The sequence below is a fragment of the Gekko japonicus genome, unplaced genomic scaffold (genome assembly GCF_001447785.1).
Source record: "Gekko japonicus isolate JY-2015 unplaced genomic scaffold, Gekko_japonicus_V1.1 scaffold3704, whole genome shotgun sequence".
NCBI classification, from domain to species: Eukaryota; Metazoa; Chordata; class Lepidosauria; order Squamata; family Gekkonidae; genus Gekko; species Gekko japonicus.
The window spans coordinates 46,474-68,999 of record NW_015164773.1 but is presented as its reverse complement, the minus strand read 5'-3'; the positions used below and the strand labels follow the sequence as shown (position 1 = coordinate 68,999).

General features: G+C 50.4%; 1 protein-coding gene across 1 annotated transcript in view; it reads right to left on the bottom strand.

Annotated features, from left to right (window-relative positions):
• The window catches only part of ACER3 (alkaline ceramidase 3), an 81,116-nt gene extending 59,236 nt beyond the window's left edge, over positions 1-21,880 (bottom strand). Inside the window, exon 1 of the mRNA XM_015409723.1 lies at positions 21,708-21,880. Coding sequence (XP_015265209.1) covers positions 21,708-21,810 — 103 coding nt within the window. The 5' untranslated portion in view covers positions 21,811-21,880. The remainder of the gene's footprint in view (positions 1-21,707) is intronic.
• Positions 21,881-22,526: the final 646 nt, after the last annotated feature.

The following is a 22,526-nucleotide window of genomic DNA, read 5'->3' as shown; positions in this document are numbered from 1 at the left end:
CATAAAAGGTAATGCCAGGTAGCGGAGATATAAGCTTTATAAAGGACACAAATACAAATGGGTTTTTTTTTTACTTAAAATAAAAATATGCTTAAAACATCAGCACTCTTGCAATATTTTATTTAACAGTGTCTGATAACTGACACCTCTTGCCCTGAAATATTGCATCAAAATGTCTGTGCTGTTGCAATCTCTAGTATGCTGTTCGGGTGTGTCTCTGTAAGCTGCAAACCTACGATGACACAAGCAGCAGAACTGGAAGAAGCAGCAGAAGACAGCCAGTTCCACTGCGGGCCTGATAGAAGCCCTCCGAGGGCCTCATCCGGCCCCCGGGCTACATGTTTGACACCCCTGCTCTAAGGTGTTGCTGGACTCGATTCAAGGTCTTCTACTTCAGACCAGCAAGGCTACCCGCCAAAACTATCTAGGAGGAGAGTCATGCAAATGCCCCCCCCCCCAGCGAGGACGGATCCTGTCCTAGCTGGCACGTTTCCAATCGCATCGCACACTCCTGCGTACACAATTGTTCCCCTGCTTGGGGCAGAACGTCGCACCGAATTGTTTGCCGGACAGAACAATCAGAACTAATGATCAGAACTCTCTGATACACTCCAAGGATCGATTCTGACTCCCACCTGCAATTCAAACAACAGCTGCTTTGGTTCAGGGCTAAAAGGCTTCTCCATCGAGGGTAACCGTTCTGCTGGAGGAAAAATCCTAACGGACAGAAAACAAGCTTGCCAACATGGGCACATCAGCCTCAAAGATAGCCAAATAAGACTTTCTTTGTGTGAAAGAACTGAAGTTGTGCTGGGGACTCCACGTTCCACTGACCTGCTTAGAAATAGTGCTACCAAACTGACGTAATCTAGAGATGGGAAAGTCCAGAAAAACAAACCCATGGGACAACCCGGGGGGGGGGATGGGTGTCCATCCGTCCCCCCTTTTCTTCAGAGGACCTTTATCAAATTTTCAGAAAATTTGAGGGAGTCCATAAAATATTCTCTCTTTTGGAATGAGTAAATGCTTTTGCTGTAAATGAATCTTTATTATTTTCTCTTAAAAGGGTGGGATATAGACGGGGGAAAGGGGTAGGGGAGAAATCCAGATGCATCAGATTTCTAAAGTATTATGAATAGGATTGAGTAGATGCTTTCAAAGACAATTTTCCTCACTCAAAATGTAGAGCAAAAACTAGTCTGAAGCTCATGTCCAGTGGAAACAAATTAAGAAATTCTGGAGAGCGCTGCCAAAATAGCAGCAGCAAAAAAAATTCCTATGATTTCCCCCCCTTTCAGAATAAGTAACATAAATTACAAGGTTTTTTACTCAATATGCGTAGAGTATATGTTTCTGTGACAATCTGTAGCATTAGATTATGATTTCTATGTATACTGTAGTTACATACAACAGTTTCAAGAATTTTTTGGTTTGAATGCAAATAACTGCAGCAACAATAAATATGCTATGATGTGTTTAATGATAATATCTTATTAAACAATATTTTCAATATAACAAAGTTAATAACTTAATATCCACATATGCTGGCAGTTCTACCTATTCTGACTCTATGAGTCAGCTGCTGTCCAAAAATACACTTTTTTTTTGGTTCACTACAGATTTTGTTTTCTACATCTAACTTTTATTCGCCGCCACCGCCCCCCCCCCACCTTGTCACCAGCAAAACTTAAGATCATTTCCCCAAAGTATAAGTTTCCAAAGTACTGGGTATACTTGTCATTAACCTTACAGAAAGCCAAGTTAAGAAAGTTAAATTCCATCAACATGCCAAATAGTACTATATGCTAAGTTATAAATGATACATTGTATGTTGTGAAATCAGTACAAGTTTGTGTTTGATAGGAAAGTAATGCATATATTTCAGTTGGAAGAACCTAAGAAGAGCCCTGCTGGATCAGACCAGGGGTCCATCTAGTCCAGCCTCCTGTCTCACACAGGGGCCAACCAGTTCCTCTGGAGGGCCAACAACAGGGCAGAGAGGCCGAGGCCTTCCCCTGATAAGATCCTCAGAAGAGCCCTGGTGAAGGCCCGGAAAAAACCCGGAAAAATTCGGGGGAAAAACGTTTTTTTTCCGTTTTTTTCCCTGAAGCTTTGTTTTTTTTCCGAAAAATTGAAAGAAGAAAAGCAAAGAAAAGAAATTGATTATGGAATGTTTTATTTTAACATGATAAATAAAATATTTTAAGACAAGGTGTTCAAATATTTTCCAAATCATTTCTAAAATATATAATGGTATCAGATTGATCTAATTTCTGTGCACTGAGGACAAGCAAGTCCTAGGTTACAAACTGAACTCTCCAATGCAAGAACAAGATGCATTTCTTCCTTTAGGAGGTGCGATTGTCAGAAGAAAATAAAAAGGTTTCAGTTTTGTTTTTGCATGTGGGTGGGTATTCTGTTTGTAATAATTGTTTGGATACACTATATTTTTAATATGCTAGTTGTGATAATTTCATGCCAAGTAAAAATGTCCATAGTCATTTTTTATGTTCCTAAAGTAACAGAATGACTTTCAATCTAGAAAAGACAAAAGAAATGCTAATGTAGCATTTTTTTTCAATTTTTCCGAAAATTTCCGTTTTTTTCTGAAAAAACCCGGAAAAAAAACGGGTTTTTTTCCGAGCTTCAAAATTTCCGGAAATTTTACATCTCTAGGTCCATCCAGTCCAGCATCCTGTCTCACACAGGGGCCAACCAGTTCCTCTGGAAAGCCAACAACAGGGCATGGAGGCCAAGGCCTTCCCCTGATAAGAACCTAAGAAGAGCCCTGCTGGATCAGACCACTGAGGGTCCATCTAGTCCAGCATCCTGCGTCACACAGTGGCCGACCAGCTCCTCTGGAGGGCAAACAACAGGGCAGAGAGGCCGAGGCCTTCCCCTGATAAGAACATCAGAAGAGCCCTGCTGGATCAGACCAGTGGTCCATCTAGTCCAGCATCCTGTCTCACACGGTAACAATCCAGTTCTTCTGGAAGTCCAACAATAGGGCATAGAGGCCAAGGCCTTCCCCCGAGGTTGCCTCCTGGCTCTGGGATTCAGAGGCCGACGGCCTCTGAATGTGGAGGTTCCCTTTAGTCACCAGGGCTAGTAGCCACTGACAGACCTCTCCTCCATCAATCTGTCTACTCCCCTTTTCAAGCTGGCCATAACGTCATCTTCTGGCAGTGAATTCCATATTTTAATCACCCCCTGTGTGAAGTAGTATCTCCTTTTGTCTGTCCTGAATCTACTGCCCAATTTCCCCTGAAATTTCTGGAACCGCCCCCCCTAAAATAAAAGGCCATGTTATCTTTTCCATAGCTTCAAGATCTCCATTAACTTGACACCACTAAAAGTTATCCTTTCCTTGACACCAGGGGACACGCGCACACACAGAGAGAAAACCAGGACATCTACTTTGCTCTTTCTATTGCTTTTGATTAAAAAAAAATTAAAAATGGGTGACAAGGAGACTTGCTCTAGCGTCTACTCTCTCCTGGTTAAGATCCTCCCCATGGGTGGAATACTTCCCATGGGTGGAATATCGATCGCATGTTAACCACCCCTGGCTATCTGGGACGCCATCTAACAGCAGATCAGATTGCTGAATAGTAGTGGAACTTAATTGTATGGTGCTCATTTTATGTATTAATGTATATTTAATGTATTTTATTTTACTATTAATGTAAGTGTTGAACGCCGCCCTGAATCCTGTTTGTGGGAAATGTAGTGGGATACAAATTAATTTTTTAAAAATAATTCTGTTTCTTTTCTTCAGCTATTTTTGCATTTCTGTGTACATGTGCGCCCGTGCCTGGAAGTCATGGCAACTTCTGGAGACTCCTATTGGGGCATGGAGGATGTTCAGAGAAGTGACTTGATAGCCTACCTCTGTCCCCGGGCCCTGGTATACCTTGGAAGTCTCCCACCCAATCCTCCCTCTCTGTGGAGTCTTATGAGCAAAAAGTGAGCTACTGGCATTAAAGTCATGAGCGAGCGATTTGGTTACTGCATAAATTGGTTTGCTCTGGAGCCATCCTTCCTGAACTGAGACAAAAATGTGTGAGCCGGAGGCTAAAAAACTGTGAGCTAGCTCACACTAACTCAGCTTAGAGGGAACCCTGCTTGCCAGGGTCGGCCCTGCTTAGCTTCCGAGATCGGGCTTGACTTCTGTGTTTCTTTAAGTAGGTCAGTCATGGGCTAGGAAGAAAGATTGGTTAGATTTTGATTTAGAGAGTCATCAAATTACTTTGGCCTGAGTAGTTTACTGGGCCTTCGGATTTCAGGACGGACCTTAAGGGTTTCTTTGGTCCCCAAATTTAGGAGCTGGACACATTTTTGGTCTTCGCGGTTTTGTAGTTTCCTGACCACATTTTCTCATGCTTGATCCTGTAATGAAACTTTCTAGGTACCACGGCGAGCTGCCCGTCAGTTACAGAGCTCAACTTAAGGTACTGGCCACCCCAGACGAAGCCCTTCACCCCTCGTATTTGCGAGACTGCCTCTTCGTCTATGTACCGCCATGACAGCTTCGCTCATCAGGACAGATCTTCCGCTGGTGACAACCTGCAAACGGGCAAAATGGACGACTGCCCGTACACGTGCCCCCTATTTGTTGAACAGCCTGCCCGAGGAGTTCGAGAAGGCTCCCAACTCGCCTGGCTTTCTACAAGCTGTGCAAACCTGAACTACTGAAGTGAACTTTTCCACACAGGCAATACAGTTGCCCTGTACGAAAAGATTCATGAAGTTCATCGAGTAAATGATTGGGGACTGCGGTCTACACTACTGCACCCAGCTTGCTGAAACTGGGATCCTACTATGTAATTTTGGCATCACGGAATATGTCATGCGAGTACTTATGCTTAGTCTCAGTTCTGTTTTTAAGGCCTTCGGTTGGTTCAACAACCCTAACCCTATGTCCAGGGGTAATTTAATAGAAAAAGAGGAGCAGGAGCTCATTAGCATAACTTATGAGCATAACTTATTTGCATATGCCACACCCACTGGCATCACTGGAAGTGTGTCAGAAGGCAACACTCACCGCTCAGGCTCCACTGGACTGTTTTGGATTGCTAGCTATTGGGGGGGAACGTGCAGATCTGCCCTCGCAGAGGAGGGAGAGCTTGTACCTGAAGGTGGGCTGGGGGGGGCTCTGCAACTTACCTGGCTGTTTCTTTCTCCTCGTGGCCTGACTGAATGCTGCTGGGAGCAGGGGGTGGGGCTTGTTGCATGTGCCCGCCCACTGGGCTCCTTCCTGCCGGAGCGCCGCTCCTGTGCGCTCCCGCAGGAAATGACCCCTGCCGATGTCATTGTTTACTGAACGTGCCGTCTGTTGCTTGTATTGGCCCCCTCTGTGTAATCCGCCTTGAATCCAAGTGAGAAAGGTGGACTAGAAATAACGTGAATAAATTTGTCAGGCCTAGTTTTGGGAACCAGTGTAAGGGAAAAAATAAATAAATAGGTACATCTCTCTTCAAAGAGAAGTCCGGCTGTCCTCGACCAGGGGACCACCCTGCCTGGTGGAACGCCCTGCCAGAAGACATCCGTGCCCTGTGGGAATTGTTAGCATTCCGCAGGGCATGCAAGGCAGAGATGTTCCACCGGGCTTTCGGTTGAGGACAGAAACAAGGGCATCCCTTGGCCCTCTTACACAAGTCCCCGTCCCTCGGAACCCCTCCCCCTGGGGAGGCTGGGGAGTTGGAATCCTTCCGCTGTCTTGTACGTGCTGCATTTTCGCCATCTTGTCTATGCTGTTTAATGTATTTGGTAATTATTGGGCTGTTTTAATTTAGTTTTAATCTGAGGTTTGCGTATTATTTTTGTCCCCGTTCAGAGGTCCCGGGACTTCATCCTCACCCCCCCCCCCGAGGACCCAACGACCACCAACTAACCTAGGGAGACTGCAGACCGAGAAGACCCCGCCTCGCTGAGCCCCGTCAGCACGGCCGGGACGCAACGGTCCGACCCTGCCCAATCACGGAGCACGAAGCCGTGGGACGCAGCAGGAGGGGCCAACGGTACCGGGGAGAGGCTGACGGCGGCCCCACGACCTCACGAAACCCCACACAAGGGTGGCATGGCCATGGGCCGCCGAGACCACCGCCAACATGGCTACGACCACACCCCAGCCGAGGGGAAGGCGTCGGAGCTTATAAAGGGGGGCGGGACTGGGAGGAATGAGAGGGAGGCGGGGACCAATGTTCCCTCTAAGCTGTGGAGCCCTGTGAGCAAAACTTCTACTTTGTGAGCTACTGGCGGTTTAAATGAGTCTGCTCTGGAGCCATCCTTCCTGAGCGAAGACGAAAATGTGTGAGCTGGAGGCTAAAAAACTGTGAGCTAGCTCACACTAACACGGCTTAGAGGGAACATTGGCGGGGGCAGTGCTGGGCAAGGGAGATGGGTATAAAGGAGAGGGAAGCGAAGGGGCCGGGGAGGAAGGATGTGCTCGGAACCACTGGATGCAGAGAGAGCGAGAAAGAGTCCAGGGAGGACGCTGAAAGGCTGGGGGAACCGAAGCACAAAGGTAGAGGGACCTACGGAGCGGTGTTCAACTCCGTCCCCTATCCATCTGAGGCCCCAATGCTCCCCCTCTTCTTTACAAGCCCCGTCACTCAGAGCCGTCAGACCTCCCCCGCCCTGAGACATCACGGCCACAGGAGGGTCGAACCCCCGGAGCCCAGGGCGGGCTTGACAATTTTGTTGTAAACCGCCCTGAGCACTACTTTTTATCGCATGATAAAAGGGTTGGAAAGGTTAAAGCGCTTCGGGCTCTTTAACTTGGAGAAATGACGACTGAGGGGTGACATGATTGAGGTTTATAAGATTATGCATGGGAAAGAGCAGGTAGAGAAAGAGGTACTTTTCTCCCTTTCTCACAATACAGGAACTCGTGGGCACTCCATGAAACTGCTGAGCGGTCGGGTTAGAACAGATAAAAGGAAGTCCTTCTTCACCCAAAGAGTGATTAACACTTGGAATTCACTGCCACAGGAAGTGGTGGCAGCTACAAGCATGGACGGCTTCAAAAGGGAATTAGATAAGCATCAGGAGCAGAAGTCCATCAGTGGCTATTAGCCACAAGTTATAGATAGGGGCTCTGGGGCAAGGGATGCTCTGTATTCTTGGCTGTCTTCCTTGGGGGGGGGGGGTCAACAGTGGGAGGGCTTCTAATGTCCTGGCCCCACTGGTGGACCTCCTGATGGCACTGGTATTTCTGGCCACTGTGTGACACAGAGTGTTGGACTGGATGGGCCATTGGCCTGATCCAACATTGGCGTCTCTTATGTTCTTATGTACTTGTGGAAAGAAGGGAGGGAGGGAGGGAGGGAAGCTGGGCGACCTTGGAGCAGCCACCTTCTCTCACCCTAACCTACCTCACAGGGTGGATGCCGTGAGGATAGAACAGAGGAGAGGACAACGAGGTTCTAAGTTCTGCACACCACGGGAGAAATGCAGTTCGCTAGTCAACGTTTAACGTCCTTAATTAAAGAGAAGCAGACGCCCTTAGGGAAAAAGACTCCAAGCGGTTTTGCACGCTTTACAAAAATGTGAAGCTTTCCCGGTTGCCTGCCGGGCGTTTTTAGAAATTGGGTGGGGCTGGGTGGGGCTTTTGCCCCGCCAGACTGGAGACGTGATGGGCTGTGCAGACATATATATATCTATATTTAACGTTGCTTTGGCAGCAGCTGTCTCCGCAGCAGAAGGATCTTCACGCTGTGACTGAAGGGAAGCTGCGGGAGCCCTTTTTTTGGCGGCCGATTTGTGGCTGCGCCCGCCACGCCATGTCAGAATTCCAAAGATGCCTGCAGGCTCAGAAAGGCTGGGGTGCTCATGTCCTAAAGTGTGCGTGCACACCACAGCTCATACCAGCCTGTTGTCCCCAGCTCATCGTCCACCCAGCGATTCGAAAGCCTCGGCGAGTAGAAAAAATGGGAACTACTCCTAAGAGAGGGTGGGCACACCAACTCCCCTCTGGGAAGGTGTTAGCTGTCGGTTGGGAACGTCCTGGTCCAGGATCCGGAAGGCGGAAGAATCTACTCGGCTACAAAAAATCCCTGCAGTGGGAGGCTCGAGCCAGGTGGTGGCAGTGTGGCGACACGACATACGGGTCCTGAAGCCCCAACGTCATCAAGCCGGTCGACGCAGCCGTTCGGGACATGACTGAGCCAAGCCAGAAACGTTTCCACCGTGCAGTTACGGCGTGTGCAATTAAAATGAATTATATGTTGTCTTCCCTATCCCCTATGAAACATTGTTAGTCCCCTGTCTAAAGAGTAACTGTAAATCACTTTGAGCCCACTTGTGGAGAAAGCGATTAATAAATCGAAAGTATTATTATTATTATTATTATTATTATTATTATTATTATTATTATTATTATACCATGAATAAACCTTTGCTGGTCTTAAAGGTGTCCCTGGACCCTAAATTTGTTGTACTGCTCCTCTGCTGTCAGGGTTGACGTGTGTTTGGGCCGAGGGTGGTCTGCTCCGATACAAAGCGGTCCCACCACTTCTCTGCGGTTCACCCCATCCAGTGCAAAGGACTTTTGCACCTGCTTCTCATGAACTAAAGAGCTGAGCTGCAGCAACCTAAGCTAAACACACTGAACCAACACCTTCGACCTTTGCCTGTTAAAAATTCACTTTCCTACAAGAAGGAGGAGGAGGAAGAAGAAGAGGGGGAAGAAATTGGATTTATACCCTGCCCTTCACTCGGAGTCTCAGAGTGGCTTACAAACTCCTTTCCCTTCCCCTCCCCACAACAGACACCCTGTGAGGTAGGTGGGGCTGAGAGAGCCCTTTCCAGAACTGTCCTTGAGAGAACAGCTCTGACAGAACTATGGCTTGCCCAAGGTCATCCAGCAGCTGCAAGTGGAGGAGTGGGGAATCAAACCCGTTTCTCCCAGATTAGAGTCCGTGCACCAAAGTGAAACGTTTCACCTGCAGGAGGCGGCGTGCCGTGGTGGACAAGAGTATCAGGCTAAGGATCCTGGCAGGCCCGGGTTCAAATCCCCAACTTCTCCATGGGAACAAGCTCGATGACCTTGGGCTAGCCATGTTCTCTCACCCTAACCTACCTCACAAGCAGTGTTCCCTCCGAGTTAGTGTGAGCTAGCTCACAGTTTTTTAGCCTCCGACTCACAGATTTTTGTCTTAGCTCGGGAAGGAGGGCTCCAGAGCAATCTAATTTATGTAGCAGCCAAATCGCTCACTCACAACTTTAATGCAAGTAGCTCACAAATGCTCACGAGACTCCACAGCTTAGAGGGAGAACTGTGGATGCTGTGAGAATAAAATGGAGGAGAAGAGAACGAGGTTCTAAGTTACCGAGTTCCCACTGGGGAGAAATGCAGGATTCTACTAAATAAATGTAAATGCAAATGAATGCACCTATGGGGATTGGGAATGAAGAAGGGGGGGGGGAAGACTCAAGAATCAGGTATACAAGATATCCAGGCCTACCCCTGCTGTATGGAGCTGCTGAGGCACAATTTGAACTGTTGCCTGCATTTCACAGAACCTGAATTTTTCTAGCACGCCCACAGCCAAAAAGGATTCTCCATGCTCTCAGCATTTAAGACGGAGGAGGACGATCTATGGCAGAATAAATCAATGTAATGCATAGCAATGGGAATAAATGTTCAGCAACATATAATAATTGACAGGCATAGGAGTAGTTGCACAGGCAACACCCTGTGATTAAAGGGAACCTCCACATTCAGAGGCAGTCAACCTCAGAAGCCGAGAGCCAGGAGGCAACGTCGGGGAAAGGCCCCGGCCTCTGTGTCCTGTTGCTGGCTCTCCAGAGGAACTGGTTGGCCCCTGTGTGAGACAGGATGCTGGACTAGATGGACCCTCACTGGTCTGAGCCAAGCAGAGGTCATCTGAGGTTCCTATCAGGGGAAGGCCTCGGCCTCTCTGCCCTGTTGTCGGCCCTCCAGAGGAACTGGCTGGCCACTATGTGAGACAGGAGGCTGGACTGGGTGGACCCTCACTGGTCTAATCCAGCAGGGCTCTTCTTGTGTTCATATCAGGGGAAGGCCTCGTCCTCTGTGCCCTGTTGTTGGCCCTCCAGAGGAACTGGTTGGCCCCCGTGTGAGACAGGATGCTGGACTAGATGGACCCTCACTGGTCTGAGCCAAGCAGAGGTCTTCTTATGTTCCTGTTATGAAACAGGAAAGTGACCGGTGTGCCCTTACAGATCTGTGAAATGCTACAGGTGTTTCATTTCAAAACAACTCAATGGGATCATCTCAAAAGTATGTTGCAGTATTTGTTAAACGCATTTTTAAGTCTTTCAAGGGGACTTCACTTCTGAGACATCTTAAAAATGTGCATCGGTACAGTTTGGGCGAGGGATTAGAACTGGTACCTATGTATTTTGGACACAACTGGAGTTGAACCAGATTTGTCCAGGGTCACGCACTTGTCTCCCAAGTGGACTTTCACACAGAAATAGCTGGGTCAGATCCAGATCTGCCTAAGTACAGAAAGTCAACTACATCAGGGGCCCAGAAATAGGTTCTCTAATTACTGCAAAATTTATTCTGTGCTGTCTGTTATCAGTGTGTTCTGCCCAGTGTGTCCTTGAGCTTCAATCGAGTCCTGTCTTGTCCCCATTGCCTTTTTTCCTGGAGAACTGGGCTCAGTGGCAGAGCATCTGCTCAGCATGCAGAAGGTCCCAGGTTCAATCCCTGGCATCCCTGGCATCTCCATTTGAAAGGTAGTAGGTGATGTGAAAGACCTCAGCCTGGGACCCTGGAAGAGCCACTGCCTGTCCCAAGACTCAGTGGTACAGCATCTACTTGGCATGCAGAAGGCCCCAGGTTCAATCCCCACCATCCTCACTTAAAATGACCAAGCAGTAGGTGATGGGAAAGACCTCTGCCTGAGACCCTGGACAGCCACTGCCAGTCTGAGTAGACAATACTGACTTAGACGGACTGGTGGTCTGATTCCGTATGAGACGTGTCATGTGTGCTTAAGGGTAAGGGCTGTGGTTCACTGGTAGAACATCTGCTGGCTGTGCAGCAGGTCCCAGGTTCAGTTCCCGGCATCTCCAGTTGAAAGGACCAGGCAGGAGGGGATGTGAAAGACCTCTGCCTGAGGCCCTGGAGAGCCATGGAGAGGGGGCTGTCGCTCAGTGGAGGAGCCTCTGTTTGGCATGCAGAAGGTCCCACGTTCAGTCCCCGGCATCTCCAGTTAAAAGGATCAGGTGATGTGAAAGACCTCTGCCTGAGACCCTGGAGAGCCGCTACCAGTCTGAGGAGACAATATTATCCTTGATGGACCAAGGATCACAGTATAAAGCAAAGGGAAGGTGCTGTGGCTCTGTGGTAGAGCGTCTGCTTGGCATGCAGAAGGTCCCAGGTTCAATCCCTGGCATCTCCAGTTAAAAGTTCCAGGCAGGAGGTGATGGGAAAGACCTCTGCCTGAGACCCTGCCAGTCTGAGTAGACAATACTGACTTAGACGGACTGGTGGTCTGATTCCGTATGAGACGTGTCATGTGTGCTTAAGGGTAAGGGCTGTGGTTCACTGGTAGAACATCTGCTTGCCGTGCAGAAGGTCCCAGGTTCAGTCCTCAGCATCTCCAGTTGAAAGGACCAAGCAGGAGGGGATGGGAAAGACCTCCGCCGGAGACCCTGGAGAGCCACTGCCTATCTGGATAGACAATACTGACCTTGATGGACCAAAGGTCTGATTCAGTAGAAGGCAGTTCCATGTGGGCAAGTCTCTCTACATGTGATAATGCACATGCCTCAGGATTACCGAGCGCAACCCTGGCACTGGAAGCCAGCGACAAGAGAATTTAGGCAATTGCCTTAAGAAGGCGGCTCACCGTTCACTAGGACAACACATCCGAGTCGTAACACGCTTCTAATAAAGCCCGCGAGAGTGAACAGACAACCACACACGCCCCTCCTAACCAGTACCCCCTCTAAGCTGTGGAGTCTTGTGAGCAGAAATATTGCTTTGTGAGCTACTGGAATTTAAGTTGTGAGCAAACAATTTGGCTACTGCATCAATGAGTTTGCTCTGGAGCCATCCTTCCTGAGCAAAGACAAAAATGTGCGAGCCGGAGGCTACAAAGCTGTGAGCTAGCTCACACTAACTCGGCTTAGAGGGAACACTGTGTCCTCTACTTTCAAATCTGGGGGGTGGGAAATCAGAGGTGGTTGTCTCTTGTCAGGATATCCGAACTCTGCATCTCCTGGAAAATTGCTTTCCCCCTACCTACCCTAGCCTTTCAGCATCAGTCGCGAAATTTCAACCCGACAAACTTGTTTCTGCCTGTGTGTTTCTCCTCATCTTCTCTTAAGCCGTTTCGGCCTTGCCTTCGTCATCGTCTCGGCGGCCGGTCCATTCAGATGGCACCGGAGGTGATCGTCAGACCATCGCCTGGCAGGTAAGAATGCCTTTCTCCTTCCCTCTTGGCACACGGAGTCCAGGGGTCATTTCCTGCAGGAGCGCACAGGAGCGGCGCTCCGGCAGTAAAGAGCCCAGGGGGGCGGGCACATGCAACAAGCCCCACCCCCTGCTCCCAGCAGCCCTCAGTCAGAGCAAGAAGCAGCCAGGTAAGTGGCAGAGCTTCCCCCATCCAAAACAGTCCAGTGGCACCTTTAAGACCAAGTTTTATTCAGGTACGAGCTCTCCCTTCTCTGCAAAGACAAAGCTGCACGTTCCACCCCACCCCCAATAGCTAGCAATCCAAAACAGTCCAGTGGAGCCTGAGCGGTGGGTGTTGCCTTCTGACACACTTCCGGTGAGGTCAGGGGGTGTGGTATATGCAAATAAGTTACGCTAATGAGTTACGCTAATGAGCTCCTGCCCCTCTTTTTCTACGAAATGATACCCTGACGGAGTCCCTTACCTCATCCCTGGTTTGCTCCAGCCAGAAGCCCTGCTCAGGTGGTACAGTGAACACGCCAGTTTGGCGTAGTGGTTAAGTGCCCGGACTCTAATCCGGGAGAACCAGGTTTGATTCCCCCACTCCTCTGCTTGCAGCTGCTGGATGACCTTGGGCAAGCCACAGTTCTGATCAATGCTCCCTCTAAGCTGTGGAGTCTTGTGATGAAAATGCCACCGTGTGAGCGACTGGCATTAAAAGTTGTGAGTGAGCGATCTGGCTGCTGCATAAATTAGTGTGCTCTGGAGCCCCGTCCCTTCCTGAGCTGAGACAAAAATCTGTGAGCCGGAGGCTAGAAAACTGTGAGCTGGCTCACACTAACTCAGCTTAGAGGGAACGCTGGTTCTGATAAGAGCTGTCCTTGAAAGGGCAGTTCTTGAAAGAGCTCTCGGCCCCGCCGACCTCACTGTTGTGGGGAGGGGAAGGGAAAGGGATTGTAAGCCGCTCTGAGACTCCTTTGGATAGTGAAGGGCGGGGTATAAATCCAATCTCCATCTCCATCTCCTCCTCCCCTGAGGAGACAGGCAACGCGTGCCTTAGGATTCTCATTTCAAAGCCAGAAACCACATCAAACGATATTGCATCAAGCAAGGCACAAGAGAAAGGCGTACACAGGCCAAGAGGGAAGATGCGCCCAAACTGCATTTTGGCAAACGCCCGTTCACATGTATCTTTCAGGATGACATCTGCCTCAAGCAAAAGAAAGCTTGTGAACTCTGCACATAGAGTTGGGGGGAAATTCCAACAGAGGCCTAAACACTTCCTTCTTTCTGTAGAGAGAGAAAGAATGTCTTCCCACTAGCTGCAAAACAGGGTCCGGCTTACCACTCAACAGAATGCTAGCAGAAATCACACACACACACACACACACACACACACACACACACACACACAAACCCATGACCTAATATGAACTATTGAAACTTAGGAGGTTTCTGAGCCAGTGCACGATCATAAGAACATAAGAACCTAAGAGAAGCCAATACTGCATCAGGCCAATGGCCCATCCAGTCCAACACTGTGTCACACAGGGGCTAAAAATACCAGGTGCCATCAGGAGGTCCAGCAGTGGGGCCAGAACACTAGAAGCCCTCCCACTGTTGCTCCCCCCCCCCAAGCACCAAAACTATGGAGCATCAGTTGACCCAGACTGAGAGTTCCTATCTATACTTTGTGGCTAATACCTGCTGATGGACCTCTGCTCCATATGCTTATCTAATTCCCTCTTGAAGCCGTCCATGCTTGTAGCTGCCGCCACCTCCTGTGGCAGTGAATTCCATGTGTTAATCACTCTTTGGGCGAAGAAGTACTTCCTTTTATCTGTTCTAACCTGACTGCTCAGCAATTTCATTGAGTGCCCACGAGTTCTTGTATTTTGAGAAAGGGAGAAAAGTACTTCTTTCTCGACCTGCTCTATCTCATGCATAATCTTATAAACCTCGATCATGTCACCCCTCAGCCATCATTTCTCCAAGCTAAGTGTTCCAACCCCCTTTGATCATTCGAGTTGCCCTTTTCTGCACTTTTTCCAATGCTATAATATCCTTTTTGAGGTGTGGTGACCAGAACTGTACACAGTACTCCAAATGAGGTCGCACCATTGATTTATATAGGGGCATTATGATACTGGCTTATTTGTTTTCAATTCCCTTCCCAATAATCCCCAGCATAGCATTGGCCTTCTTTATTGCAGTCACACACTGCCTCGACATTTTCATTGAGTTATCTACTATGACTCCAAGATCTCTCTCTTGGTCAGTCTCTGCCAGTCTCTCCCCATCTATGTGTATTTACAGTTAGGATTTTTGGCTCCAGTGTGCATCACTTTGCACTTGGCCACATTGAACCCCATTTGCCACGTTGACGCCCACTCGCCCATCCTCGACAGATCCCTTTGGAGTGCCTCACAATCCTCCCTGGTTCTCACCACGCTGAACAACTTTGTGTCATCTGCAAATTTAGCCACCTCCCTTGCCATCTACATAATGCTCTGTCCCATATGATTCCCAGCAAGCATGGGACGCCTCTTGCATTCACATTAAAGTAAAGGCTTCCCTATCTCGAAAGCTAGTCGAGTTCGACTCTAGGGATGCGGTGCTCATCTCCGTTTCCAAGCCGAAGAGCCAGCGCTGTCCGAAGACATTTCCGTGGTCGTGTGGCCGGCATGACTAAACGCCGAGGCACACGGAACGCTGTCACCTTCCCGCCAAAGCGGTACCGATTTATCTAATTGCAATTTCTGGCTTTTCGAACTCCTAGGTTGGCAGGAGCTGGGGCCAGAGACGGGAGCTCACTCCATCACACGGCACTCGGGTCTCGAACTGCTGTACTACAGACCTTCCGGTCTGCAGCTCAGCATCTTAACATCTGAGGCACCATGGCCCCATTCGCCACGGCATTCACATTACTGCCTGGAAAAGGGGGTATTTCCCATGCCATACGCAAAGCTGGCTCAGGAGCCCTATTGGCCACAGCACCCCATAGTCTCCTGGGGCTACAAAGAGGAGCGACCCCTGGCAAATTCTTCCCCACTGCTTACTGTAAGGACCGGCTACCAGGCAGTCAAATATGTTGTTGCTCTAAACTGGAATGGCTCTGGTTCAACAGCTCTGTGCTCAGTCTGCAAAGCGAGAGGGCATATGCTCAGGAGGACGTCTGTTTCTCAATAGCGAACCCATAACTGGTCTGTGCCAAGTATTCCAGAGGACACGCTCCTTTCAGATTATAAACAGTGCCTCACAGGATAAGATGGCCACGGGCGTAGACAACTTTAAAAGGGGATCAGGCAGATTCATGGAGGAGCGCTCTGTCAGTGGCTGCTAGCCATGGTGACTAAAGGGAACCTCCACATTCAGAGGCACTAGTCCTCTGAATCCCAGAGCCAGGAGGCAAGATCAGGGGAAGGCCTCGGCCTCTATGCCCTGTTGTTGGACCTCCAGAGGAACTGGCTGGCCCCTGTGTGAGACAGGAGGCTGGACTAGATGGACCCTCACTGGTCTGATCCAGCAGGGCTCTTCTGATGTTCTTATCTGGGGAAGGCCTCGGCCTCTCTGCCCTGTTGCTGGCCCGCCAGAGGAACTGGTTGGCCGCTGTGTGAGACGGGATGCTGGACTAGATGGACCACTAATCTGATCCAGCAGGGCTCTTCTGATGTTCTTACCGGGGGAAGGCCTCGGCCTCTGTGCCCTGTTGTTGGCCCTCTAGAGGAACTGGTTGGCCCCTGTGTGAGACAGGAGGCTGGACTAGATGGACCCTCACTGGTCTGATCCAGCGGGGCTCTCCTTAGGTTCTTACCAGGGGAAGGCCTCGGCGTCTCTACTCTGTTGTTGGCCCTCCAGAGGAACTGGTTGGCCCCTGTGTGAGACAGGATGCTGGACTAGAGGGACCACTGGTCTGATCCAGCAGGGCTCTTATTAGGTTCTTAAGAGCAAGATCTCAGACTAGTGTTCTTTGGAAAAATCCCAGAAAGCAGGCAATTGTGGTCAACTGGAAACTGGCCAGTGGTCTCTGTTACGCGCACACCCATTGGAATGGCGCTTCAGTGCATTTCTAAGCAGGGATGATTCACCTTTCTAATCATTCTTTCCCCAAATATATCATCTGTAGGGCAGCGCCACAACAGATTTAGTGCCAGTGTAAAGGTGTTGGCACAGTGGATCAAAATCAAGGGAGCCTGCGTTCAAATCCACCCTCAGCCGTGAAGCTACTGGGTGACCTCGGGCCGGTCACTCTCTCAGCTTAATCTACCTCACAGGATTGTTGGGAGGATAAAACAGAGCAAAGAAGGACCACACGTACTGCGCCAAGATCCTTGGAAGAAAAGTACAATAAAAACAGGATGACTGCACATTCTGCTTTTTCCATGACTTCGGCAACTGCTTCGCATGGCACTTCCTGCATCCTCTTCCCCCTCCCCTTACCACCTATATATCGCTGGCCAATTTCTTCATACCCTCCAAGCATCTGATGAAGAGAGCTGTGTTTCTCGAAAGCCTATACTACAATAAAGTTTGCTAGTCTTAAAGGCGCTACTGGGCTTTTTACTATTTTGCAGCAACAAACTAATCAGGATGATAGAGGAGTCTGACATTGGTTCCTTAGTCATAAACTCCCAAAGTGTCTGATGGGAGCCAAGCCTTCTAAATCTAGCTGGAGATGTATCGCTTGTGGTGACCCAAAGGTTATCTGGCATGCAGAGCTGTTTAAATATTGTCAACATGTGTGGCTGGGTTCGAGTATAAAGAGCTAGGAATTGCACATAAGGAACTGTGAACCAACTTCAGCCTCACAACAGAGCCCCAGCGAAGAAACATAAAAGTACATTCCTTGCAAAATATTTATTTCACCCCATGTAATATCACTGAGGGGGGAGGGGACGGTCAAAACAGTAAGAAGATCGGGATTAATCAGGAACGTTTCATCAACGACCACCACTCCCCAAACTATCCCTAGAGCGGTCGGATATACTCTACAGCCACAGAACAAAATTTAAGGCCAGTGGCGTCTTAAAGACCGACAACATTTTCCAGGCCGTACACGTTGGTGAGTCAAGGCTCACTTAACCAGACACCAGTGACGCTGCCTTGTCATTTGCATCTGACTCATGAAAAACAATTTTGTTGGTCTTTCGGACACGCTGCAGGCCTTGAATTCTGTCCTACCCATAAGAGCAAAAAAACAAACAAAACCCATACGCTTCCTGCTACGGGGCTCCCATTTCGCTCCTCTGGTCCTTACTGGGGATAATTTTGCCAATGGCTTCAGGGAATTGTAGTGAGCCCTCCTTCAGAGAAGCAGGCGGGGCGGGGGTGGGAGGATTGTGCATGGTGCATTTTTAGGCAGGGGCGTCCTTTGCCATCTTCACCCAACTACAGACTAGCCACCTCAGATCTCCTCCTCAAGCACTCGCATTCACCTCATCCTCCCCACCCCACCCAATGGGTGTCAGTCTATGGGTGGTTCTGGGTGCGGGTGTAGATTTAAGCATGGGAAATTTTCTGCTTTCGACAGAGCAACCCCCTCAGTCCCCAAAGCCCTTCATGCCTAGTGGGAGTTACTCAGGGATGCGAGTCTCCAAGGTGTGACCTGGGCATCCCGGCTCATCTCCAGACTACACACATCAGTTCCCCTGGAGAAAATGGATGCTTTGGAGCAGTGCTCCCTCTAAGCCGTGGAGTCTCGTGAGCAAGAATTCTAATTTTTGAGCTACTGGCGTTGAAGTTGTGAGTGAGAGATTCGGCTACTGCATGAATTAGTTTGCTCTGGAGCCGTCCCTTCCCGAGCTGAGACAAAAATGTGTGAGCCGGAGGCTAATAAACTGTGAGTTAGCTCACACTAACTCAGCTTAGAGGGAACACTGCTTTGGAGGCGGGGACGCCAGCCTCCAGGTGGGACCTGGGGAATCCCCCGGAATTACAGCTCATCTCCAAGCTACAGAGATCCCTACTTCTTCACCCAAAGAGTGATGAACACCTGGAATTCACTGCCACAGGAGGTGGTGGCGGCTACAAGCATGGACGGCTTCAAGAGGGAATTGGATGAACATCTGGTGCAGAGGTCCATCAGTGGCTATTAGCCACAAGGTATAAATAGGGGCTCTGGGGCAAGTGATGCTCTGTCATCTTGGTGCTGGGGGGGGGGTCAACAGTGGGAGGGCTTCTAGTGTCCTGGCCCCACTGCTGGACCTCCTGATGGCACCTGGTATTTCTGGCCACTGTATGACACATAGGGTGCGTTCAGACGGGGCGTTTCAGCTGGCATAAACTGTACCGGTTGGAACCGGTGCAGTTTATGCTGGCTGAAACGCGATCACACTTACCTCCTGTCTGCGCAGCCCATCGCAATACACCCGTCCACACTCGTCGTCGGCTTGGTTTTTTTAACTTAGTTTGCGCATGCGCATAGGCAGCCATCCATAGAATGGTGATCTTCGTGCATGGGCAAAAAAACCTGTCTTACATTTAAACTTTAAAGGTAAGGACTTACCTTTAAAGTTTAAAGAGCACAGTAGCCTCCCTGAGGTCCCGGACGCCTCCGAAACGCTACAGTAAGGCCTTTTTCTTTTTTTAAAAAACAAACGGCAGGGCGAAGCTTTGCCCAAGCGCATATTGCCGTCCTTTAAAAAAAATGGTGGGCGAAAATCGGAAGCCTCAGGCTTCTGAATGGAAATAGCTGTGCAATGTTGGAGAGCGATCAGACGGCGGGGTACAGTGTTTACAACCGTTGTACTCAGGATACACCCACTTGGGGACCTAGTGGCAGAGTACAACAGTTTAAAGGGCTTTACAATGGTTAGGGACGGGAGGCAGATGTTTGCCGTGTGAACGCCGGTAAGTACACCGGTTGGAACCGGCACCTATACCGTTGTAAATCCCCTGTCTGAACACACCCAGAGTGTTGGACTGGATGGGCCTTTGGCCTGATCCAACATTGGCGTCTCTTATGTTCTTAGTTCCCCAGGAGAAAACGGATGCTTTGGAGGGGGGACTCTGTGGCCTTCTACCCCACTAAGGTCCTTACTCTCCCCAAGCCCCGCCCCCAAATCTCCAGGAGCTTGCCAATCTGGAGGTGGGAACCCCACCCCCTATCCCATGCCATTGGTGAGGGGACACCTGGCAAACCTAGACTGTCACTAGGCTGGAGGGGGGAGGTAACTGGATAACGGGAGAGGTCTTTTCCCAGGGACAATGAGATGGGGAAGCAACATTATGGTTTTCACAGGACGTTCTCTGCTTCCTATAGAGCAGCCACCTCAGTCCCTAACATTGCAATCCAGTGTGGAGTGACTCCAGTCTAAACCCAGTGAAAAGCAGCTGGAATAACTTTGCACAGGATGCTGCTACAAAGCCCTTTGCGCCTCCTGGGTATTACCTACAGGCTGGAGAGATAACGAGGTGACAGGGAAGGGATCTTTTCCCAGAGATGCCTAGATGGGGAAGAGAATCTTTTCCGGCACGAGACATCTTTTTGCAGAGTTGTACCCACATGGCTCCGCCCTCCATGCCAGGGATGCCAGCCTCCAGGTGGGACCTGGGGGATCCCCCGGAATCACAGCTCACCTGCAGACGGTAGAGATCAGTTCCCCTGGAGAAAACAGATGCTTTGGAGCTAGGGAGCTTTTTTCAGAGATGTCAAGATGGAAAAGAGAATACTTTTGGGCACGAGACAACCCTTGCACAGTTGTACCCACATGGCGCCACCCACCATGCTAGGGATGCCAGCCTCCAGGCAGGGCCTGGAGATCCCCCAGAATTACATTCACCTGCAGACTACAGAGATCAATTCCCCGGAGAAAAATGGATGCTTTGGAGACAGGGACGCCAGCCTCCAGGTGGAACCTGGAGATCCCCCAGAATTACATTCACCTGCAGACTACAGAGATCAATTCCCTGGAGGAAAATGGATGCTTTGGAGGCAGGGATGCCAGCCTACAGGTGGGACCTGCGTATCCCCCGGAATCACAGCCCACCTCCAGATGACAGAGATCAGTTCCCCCAGAGAAAAATGGCTGCTTTGGAGGTAGGGACGCCAGCCTACAGGTGGGACCTGGGGGTCCCCGGGAATCACATCCCACCTCCAGACATCAGTTCCCCCAGAGAAAAATTCCCCCCACATAGATCCCAAAGAGCACTTCGGTCGGGGTCGCTACATCGCCTTGCGATCCCGGGCCCGAGAGAGGCCAGGCTTGCGGCCACTAGGGCCAGGTCCTTCTCGGTGGCGGCTCCTATCTGGTGGAATGAGCTCCCGGAAGAGATCAGGGCCCTGCGGGACCTGATGCAGTTCCGTAGGGCCTGTAAGACGGAGCTCTTCCGCCAGGCTTTTGAATAGGAGCCGCCGCCGCCACTACTACCATCAACGAGGACCATTTCTACAGCACCACCGGAGGTCAAGTGGCTAATAATATCAGGGGGCCACAGCAACCTCCCCCTGAATGGATAGGGTTGTGCAATACTGGAGAAAGGGTTGTTAGTCACGCGGGATCCTTGGGTGTCCCCATGTATAAATTGTTTTATATTATGCTTTTATTGTATTTTATTGCACATTTGTGCCTTATGGTTGTAAGCCGCCCTGAGCCCGCATGCGGGGAGGGCGGGGTATAAATGAAATAAAATAAAATAAATAAATAAATCCTGGTGGCTCCTCCAGCACACCTTAATTTACAGATTTCATTTTCTTTTATATTTTTCAAAAGCCGAAGATTGCAAATCCTGTTCTAGAGTAAGGAACTGGTGAGGGGGGAAATGGCCTGTTTGTGTGCCTGTATCCAGATTTGCACCAGGTGAAGCATTTCCGGCGTAGAATGTGCTCACCTGTGAATAACCGCTATTAAGGTCACAGCTACATGGGCTTGATAGGAAAATTAGGTCTCCTAAAGCGATCCCTGATTGGAAACATGCTTACTTCAAGCTATAAATATCTTCAGCAGTGGGGCTTCAATCTGTTGCCTTATACCAGCTTCTAGATTTTTCTAAATGTCTATTTGAAACAGCTAGTCTTTTTTGGGTTGTTGGTTTAATCCGTAGATGGAATTGGGTTTGCCCCCCTAATGTGTTTCATGGATTGAAGCAACGGATTATAGGGCAGCCCGGAAACATAAAACAGGGTTATCTTTCAGCATTAAGCTGGTGGCTTGAACATCATTAGAATTAGTTCGCAGCAATCCGGGTGTGGAGCTGCCCAGCCAATATCTGTGTGCCATCCATTACATTGGCCAGCCTATTTGAGAACGTGGGAACGCGCCCCCCCCAAAAAAAAAACCCCCCAACCCATCCCCTCCAGCCGAGCCCGACTCACAGAACTCGGCGATGTAGTGGGAGACGACGTAGTTCTCCTCGCACCAGTCGAGGGTGGAGGTCGGCGGGCCCCAGTAGCCGGCCCGGTCGCCGGCGGGAGCCATGGGGGGTGCTGCGCAGCGGCCGGGGTCGGCTGACTGGACGGACGGACGGACGGACTGCCGGGCGACGGGGGGAGGCAGGAAAAGGGGAAGCGCTTCCCACGGCGGCGCCGCTGCTCCCGGATGGCCCTCCCTCCGCCGCGCTGGCGCCTCCTCCCCCGCCGGCTCGGGGCGGAGCGGCCCGCCCACCAGGCCGCGCAGGTCGCGGCCTAGGCCGCGCCGTCGCCATGGAGACCGCCGCGGCGGCCTAGCCCAGCCGCCCGAGGGGAGGGGGGGCTGGAGGGAGGGAGGGGGAAAGGCGCGCGTCTTTCTCGCTCTCCCTCTCTCCCCCCCCCTCCCCGCCGCCGGAATGGTTCCTTCCCCTTTGTCCGGGCTTGGGGTTTGTTCCCCCATCTCCTCCCTCCCTCCCGGCCGCGTTCTGTCTTGGGAACAACAGCCCTGCCAGGTGGGCTCCTCCTCAAAATCCGTCACAGAAGCAGCCTGCCGGCCGGGCCGTACCCCCTGATTTGGGGGGTGGGGTGGGGAGCTAGGGTTGACGACTGCGGGCTGGGGGAGTCCGGGGAGATTTGGGGTGAAGGAGGGGTGCCGGGCCCCAGGCGGGACCCGGGGGACCCCCCTTTCCCCACGGAATTAGAGCTGGTCTCCAGACTGCAGTGCAGAGAGGAGAAGAAGAGGAGATTGGATTTCTACCCCGCCCTTCACTACCCAAAGGAGTCTCA